We start from the raw sequence: 7,831 nt of genomic DNA, 5'->3' as shown, positions 1-7,831 counted from the left end.
CCTCCTGTGCAGAGGCAGGCAGGTCAGGCAGGCATGATATCACATCAGCCAGTGTGTCCCTGGAACGGAGAGTCACCAAGCGAATGGTTTCCCGGGGTACCCAGGAAAGGGAAAGCCAGATCCCGAGAGTAAGCTGTGACTGGAAATGCCGGGGGTCAGAAGCAGAAGTGCCAAATCTTTCCTCAAGCTCAAGGAGCAAGTCTGAGTCCAGACCAAAGAGAACGTGCCGGCTAGAAGTCCAAGGACATTCTTACAAAGGAGTCTGGGAAGTCTCGTGCTTGTTTCTATTGACTCTAGCCAAGTGGCCCATGAGAGAGAAGGCCTGACTAATGGCATCAGGTCAGAGAAAACAGGCTGGGACTGAAATGGCCCTGAGCAATGCGTGTGGCGTGTGGGTTTGCCGTCTACACGGCTGTACTCAGGACTCAGCAGTCTTTTCCAAACAGATGCCACTGGACTGTTTTCAAACTTCTCTCTAGTTAGAAGTACTCAAAAGATATAAAAACTGTGGCTGGTTATAACGTAAGATGCTATTATGAGAAAAAAAATGAAAATGTAAGGTTTAACTGAGCCCCATTTTTGTGCATTTCTTTACCACAGAGAACATTTATTTGATATGATCAGATTGAGGTGTACAACTAAAAAGCCTAGTTTATGAAATCACAGCTACTTTGAAAATGTCATTTTGCAGAGAGCACGGAGTGGACTGAAAACAGACAGAACCACAATGAATAGGCAAGTCCGGGATGGTGAAGTCAGAAGTTTGGACTCTCCCGAGTTGGAAACAACAAGGTCAGGGGCAGGGGTTGGGGGTGGGATGGGGAAGAATTGTCTGAGAACAGTGGAGAGGACTCCTTTCCATAAAGCCTGCCTGTGGGCATCAGTGGCCGTCTCATGATCAGCTCTAACTCCTCATGGCCAGAGCCAGATCATAAAATTGCCCGCTCCTTTCTCCGTCTGCCATTTCACACAGCTGGGCCTTATATACCCTGTCAACTCCAGGCAGAATATCTTGCCTTCTTCCACTTATCAAAAAGTAACTGTTCTTTTCTTCAGGAATGTCCTCCTGAGTCCCTCAGTCTAGGCCCTCACCACCGACAGATGCCTTTCCCTTCACACCTGAACCCTTTTAACATAAGCTATTAGTGCATTTATCCCTGTAACTAAGTCTGCTTCTCCCAACAGACCATGACCTAATTGAAGATAAAAACAGAATTTCACATACTAGGTGCCTGGTACATAGTCAGAATGTAACAATTACATGCTCAAAAACGAAGGGAGCCTCAGTGGCTCAGCCAGTTAAGGTTAAGCATCTGCCTTTGGCTCAGGTCATGATCCCAGGGTTCTAGGATTGAGCCCCACATCAGGTTCCCTGCTCAGCAGAGAGCCTCCTTCTTCCTCTACCTCTTCCCCTCTGCCCCACTTGTGTTCTCTCTCTCTTGCTCGGTCACTCTCTCTCTCTCTCTCAGATAAATAAATAAAATATTTAAAAAATGAATAGAGATACAAAATGGAGACTCAGAATGATGACTTCACAGAAACAGTGAGGAATGTGAGAAGATCTGGTGTGGAGTTGGAATTGCCGGAGTGGAGAGCATTATGACTGTTCTCTCCCTCACCTTCATGACCTCAGAGTAAGACTTGCAGTAAAGCCTTCTCAGGAGTCCTGAAAGCTAAAATCCTGGGGCGGGGGGGAGTGGGAAGATGTACTTTCAAAGTATGACTTTTCAAGAGATATTCTGGGTTGGAGGTGATGGGGTTGGGGTGGAGAAGGGAGGCAGTGTCTCTCCTGGGAACCATTTTTTTTTTTTAAATTCCAAAATGTAAAGGGCTAACTTATCAAGAAAAGAGGTGTTCAGAGTAATCTCTGTCCTCCAGCCCAGAGAGAGAGGCAGGAAGGGCGTCCGCCATCCAGTGTGCTAAGCCAGTTGGGGAGGAAGCTAGAAGAACTCCAGCAGAAATCCTACTTGGGGTGACAGACACTGTCTACTGTCTCTGAGGAACTTGCACGTGTTAAGGAACCAAGACTCAGATGGTTACAGAGGCCGGTTCGTGTGATGACCAAGTGAAGCTGGCACATGTGACAGACAAAAGAGAGGAAGTAGAGGGTGAGGGAAATGGAAGAAGGCACATCCTCTGCGAAGGACCTCCACGTACTGCAGCCCACAACCACAACTCAACTTCAGGTGCTTATTTCTATTCAGGAATAAAGACCCAGGATTGCCCCCATCTCTCTAATTTTTATGAGAGACAGAAATTCAGAGTTAGTATAAAATCTCCCAATTTTTGAAAAGCAGACAACCTTCAAATTATTTTAGATCACACTTGAGCCAGCATTGTACACACCAGAGAACAAATGTCTCAGAGCTAAATCTGGGTCGTGGGCCATTCATTTGTAATATGATGCTTTGAAAAGAGTAGATAGTCGAGGAGCCCTCTGGGGATTCAGAGGGTGGAATCACTCAGTGTGATCCAGAATTCACCTTCATCTTGTTGGTACCTAGCCTTTCACAGGGTTTTGATATCCCCATGATTTTAGGTACTCAAACTCTATACTTCCATCAGCGTCTAGAAGGAAGAACGTCTGAACTTCTAAAAACAGAGAATCAAACTATTCACCATACAGAGAATTTGGTTCAGAGCTGTTTTTTGGCATCAGTTCATAAAATAAAAGTAGAAAAACATTAACATTCATTTGTTTGGTGCCTATGGAAGGGAGACAGGTTTTCTGAGCCTCTATAAAACGGTAAGGATTTGCCCATGAGCTACATTAGAGTAATAAAAATCAAGCTAATTTTTAAATCTTTTTTTTAAGGTTTAAGATTTTTAAATAATAAATTTTTAAATCTTTTCTAAAAAAGAAGCATCTATGACGTTTCCCTTCAGATATGTGGTACCAGAGTGGCCCTGGCCTAGATTTCCATGGGATGTTTTCACCTAAAGATAAATACACGCAAAACATTGCTGGGTTGGACCCGTGGCTCGTATACCAGACGTGGGGGAAGAGGGAAGAGGCATCCAGAACAGGTAGAGAGATTCTAGTAAGTGATGCAGAGCCAGAATTTAAAAACAAACTGAACAGATAATATGTAGATTTAAGTCAGTATTCCTAGTTCAAAGCGTTTTTAGAAAAATAATTTTATAAGCCTCAGAAGAGTGCAGCTGAAATGGTTTAAAATCAATTTTAACTCATTTTCCATTCATATACCATGAGAGGAAGGAGCAGGTGTCCGTGGCTCCCTGGAGAAATGGGTTTAAGGGTTTCCATAGTAGAGGAAGAAGTTGATTTCAGTTCAGACAGATATTTCAAGCTTCAAGGGCCGTGTGGGGACTGAGAAGGATTTGCTTTCCCCAAAGTCCTATCACACAGGGTGTGTAAATACTTATTTCAGGGCTGCTCAGGTCCTAGAGTTCCTGTAGGACTTAGACTAGAAGCAAGTGCCGTCCCCCATTGCTCTGGGGGATTCCTGCTTAGAATTTCAACCTTCCAGACTGAGGACGGTGTCTTGAGCACACTTAAAAGGAAATCCTTCAAGGCGAGAAGATAATGAATGAATCCGTGAGAAGGGACCGGGCAGTTGTCAGTGGGGAGGTGGGGAGGGGGGACTGGCGGGGGGCGGTGATGGAGGGAGAGAGGGAGGGAGAGAAGGAGAGAGCGAGTTTGCTCATTAGGGGACGCTCTGTGATTTGACAGCCTCGCCGCGCTGCTCCCGCGCGGCTCCCCTCCAGGCTGCGGCTGTGCGGTCCCCCAGCACTTGCAAAGGGCCGCGAGGGTTCCGAGGAGCTGCGGGGCTAAGTGGTCTCCCCGTCCACAAAGTAGACGAGACCCTCCTGCGGGATTGGAAACTTGCACTTATTACTGCTTCATCCACCCGGGAAAAAGCAGGCAGCGCCACAGAAGAAAAGGTAAGAGAAGAAATTGGTTTCTATGGAGAAGGTAGGGCAGGGGGCAGAGGGCAATGGGGGCTCAAAGACTTGTTGTTTTGTAGCCCAGTGATCCCACTCTCTGAGAGCAAAGGAGGCAAATGCTAAATTCCTACCAACCTTCATCATTGAGCATCTCCACTCCCCCTACTGCCCTCCCCATCCCTTTTTCTTCTTTCCCCTTTGCCCAAGCATCTGAGAGGTTTCTGTATTAATTTTTCAGCTAGCAGATATCACTTAGTTTTTCCTACTGGGCACCCTCTCAAAGTAGGGAGCTTCCTCTGCTTCTCTTCCTCGTTTTTCACCATTAAGAGGAAACATGTGCCTCTTATTAAGCTGGTCAAAAAACGGTACCTCCAACCTACAGTAGAGTTGCAATAAGGAGTTTTCAGAAGTACACGTGAGCCCAGTTACTGGAGAAACACGGGAGGTGAAAGCAGAGGAAGAGAGAGCTGCCCGTCCAGGACTGGCTCCCTTTGAAACTGGGAGGCTGTGAATGAATTTGGACTGTAACTCTTCACAGGGGGAGAAAGCACGGAGATAAAGGCAGGCCACTGGGAAGAGGATGTTTTGAGAAGTGCTTCCGAGAAACATCAAGCCGGTGAAGATGGAAAACGAGACAGTGAGTGAACTGAACCAAACACAGCTTCAGCCAAGAGCGGTGGTGGCCCTCGAGTACCAAGTGGTCACCATCTTACTTGTGCTCGTTATCTGTGGTCTGGGCATCGTGGGCAACATCATGGTAGTGCTGGTGGTCATGAGAACCAAGCACATGAGGACCCCCACAAACTGCTACCTGGTGAGTCTGGCAGTGGCCGATCTCATGGTCTTGGTGGCTGCCGGCCTCCCCAACATCACGGACAGTCTCTATGGCTCCTGGGTCTACGGCTATGTTGGCTGCCTCTGCATCACTTATCTCCAGTATTTAGGCATTAATGCATCCTCTTGTTCAATCACAGCCTTTACCATCGAGAGGTATATAGCCATCTGTCACCCCATCAAAGCCCAGTTTCTTTGCACATTTTCCAGAGCCAAAAAGATCATCATCTTCGTCTGGGCTTTCACATCCATTTACTGTATGCTCTGGTTCTTCTTGCTGGATCTCAATATTAGCACCTACAAAAATGCTATCGTGGTGTCCTGTGGCTACAAGATCTCCAGGAATTACTACTCACCTATTTACCTAATGGACTTTGGTGTCTTTTATGTTGTGCCGATGATACTGGCCACCGTCCTGTATGGATTCATAGCTAGGATCCTCTTCTTAAATCCTCTTCCTTCAGATCCTAAAGAAAACTCTAAGACATGGAAAAATGACTCAACCCATCAGAACAAGAATTTAAATGCAAAGACCTCTAATAGATGTTTCAACAGCACAGTATCTTCAAGGAAGCAGGTAAGCAAACCTGAGGCACCAAGTCCAGGGGGAAAATGTGGGATAGAGTTCCTTGCAGGGTGGGATCACCTTTGCCCTACTTAGCTGTTGGCAAAACCAAAATATAATCATGCCAATGTTTCACAGTGTAAACTTCTGCTTTACCTATTAAATCCATCTCTAAAGTAACCAAAGATCTAAAAATAAGTGGGGAAAATATGATAGCACACCAGCAGTTCTCAGTGTAGGTGCTGGGATGATACAAGGAAATATAAACAGAAACTCTAGAAATCCACTTTTAAAATGTGTGTGACTCTCTGGGAAATGTTCTCAAAGTACGTGCACTATTTGTGTCTTCTCTGGGGAGCAGCTGGATAACTTTAAGTATTCTATGGCATGACAAAGATTTGATAAGATAGTTGGAGAAAAGATGAGTCAGAGCCGTAATGAGACTTTTCTACCATTCTACAGCTGCTCACTGAGATAGATAACTGAAAGGGGTCCCCGGTCCTGGACTTAGTGGTTTTAGTGGGGAACGAGTCTATCACCCTCTTCCCCAGCTCCCTACAAAGTGTCCCAGCATGCAGAAACTGAAAATGCTCTCTGCTCTGGAAGTATTCTGGTAAAAAGCCTAATACCAAACTCAATTCTGTTGTCACAAAGAATGGTTACATTTTTTTTTAAATGTGTTTCTCCTGGCAACCATAACCGAAAATCTCTTTACACTTTCAGATGGCCAAATGTGGATGTGGTTACAGCTAGACAGTGGTTTTACTAGTGGATGAAGTATAACTTTGTTATAGTAGATACAGTTTATAAGACAATATAGGAATAAAACACTTCTATATCATATACATTTTCAGCTATATTGACACAATTGTCCCAAGTTCTTTAATGGACTTAGCTTCCAGTTCCTTTTTCTTCTTTGCAAAACAGAATAAACACATAGCAAACAATTGGTCTCATAGCTGAGAAAGAAAACTTGAAATCAGCAACACTGGCTTTTTCTCTTTTTTTTCCACTGCAGGGAATACAGTTCTTCTTGTGTGCACAGATAGAAACTGAGCATACTTTTTTAAAATATGCATGTGGATTATATACATGTTATTACTTCCTGAACTCTAGATTAGCTGTTATATGAAGAATCTTAACTGTACTGGGTGTGGTGCATAAACAATGAATTTTGGAACACTGAAAAAAAATTAAATAAAAATTTATTTTCTTTATTTATTTTTTAAGATTTTATTTATTTGATAGAGATCACAAGTAGGCAGAGAGGCAGGCAGAGAGAAAGGGGGAAGCAGGATCCCTGCTGAGCAGAGAGCCTGATGCGGGGTTCGATCCCAGGACCCTGAGATCATGACCTGAGCCGAAGGCAAAGTCTTAACCCACTGAGCCACCCAGGTGCCCCGATAATATTTCTTCTTCTTTTTTTTTCCCGAATGCCAAAAAAGTCTAAATTTTATTTAAAATGTTGAAAATATATCATTAAATAAAATTTTTTAAAAAAGAATCTTAACTGGACATATGGGCACACACTGAAATGAGCTACTAATGAATGTGGGTGTTGTAGATATGCATGAAATGAATAAGAAACTATAACTTAAAGGGAGTATATAGACCATTTTAAATGATACTCTGAAATCTGATTTAATAGAACATTTTTTATGAAAGATATCTCAATACTAGACAGGGAACACCTGAGAACCATTGCCACCTCTTAGATTTCTATCACTTTGGGTCTAGCAGTGCTACCTAATACAAGGCACGTTTGGGCATCCATTACTCAAAACTTGATTAAGGGAAATTTAGAGAGAGCTGTTGACCATCTGCCAAGACAAACATTAACAAATACAGTAAGAAAGTAAAGAATATGTACATCTCAGTTAGAGATCAAACATGGGTTAATGTCTGTAGCAAAGAAGGTCAGTGAGTAAATTTGTTCATTAGACTCCAATTTATATTCTTGTTATAAATTCTAAAATAATTGTTGGTCTGGGCTAATGTCCTTCCTCTCAATTATCGTCATTAGTACCTATCAGCATTAATAATGTGCTTTAAATTGGCAATTAGGTTACATGTTCAAAGGCTCCTGTTTCAAAGCTGTTACAGATAGGCTGCCTTTAGAGAGGTTGGTGACAGAAGAAAGTCAAAGATTTGGCTTCAGACAATCCTGGGCTTACATGCGGGGGTTCCAGTCGAATAGTATGAGCTTGAACAGGTAGAACTCTCTGAGCCTCAGTTTCCTAATCTGGGAGAGGAAGATCAATAGCGGCATCCAGGCTCACTAGGAGGGCTCAGTGAGACATCTTATGAAATGGAGTGGTGATTGACAACTGACAATTAGCTCCCTTCCCAGTTTTACAGTGCATTGGCAACTGTAAGAGAAATACAGGTTCATTCTTTGAAATACTATATACAGTCACCATTTAAACAGATTCATTGTTGAACAGATGTGTACATGTTATAGTAACTTCTCTAAGGGACTTTTTAATAATGAAGGCATTTGGAAATATATTCAGAGCATTTGGG

General features: G+C 43.4%; 1 protein-coding gene across 1 annotated transcript in view; it reads left to right on the top strand.

The window, feature by feature from the left end:
- The first annotated feature begins 4,531 nt into the window (after positions 1–4,531).
- The window catches only part of TRHR (thyrotropin releasing hormone receptor), a 35,750-nt gene continuing 32,450 nt past the window's right edge, over positions 4,532–7,831 (top strand). The window contains exon 1 of the mRNA XM_047728756.1: positions 4,532–5,320. Coding sequence (XP_047584712.1) covers positions 4,532–5,320 — 789 coding nt within the window. The remainder of the gene's footprint in view (positions 5,321–7,831) is intronic.

This window comes from Lutra lutra, chromosome 4, assembly GCF_902655055.1.
Source record: "Lutra lutra chromosome 4, mLutLut1.2, whole genome shotgun sequence".
Classification (NCBI taxonomy): domain Eukaryota; kingdom Metazoa; phylum Chordata; class Mammalia; order Carnivora; family Mustelidae; genus Lutra; species Lutra lutra.
The sequence above is the reverse complement of the archived record's forward strand: the minus strand, read 5'-3'. Positions and strand labels throughout refer to the sequence as shown.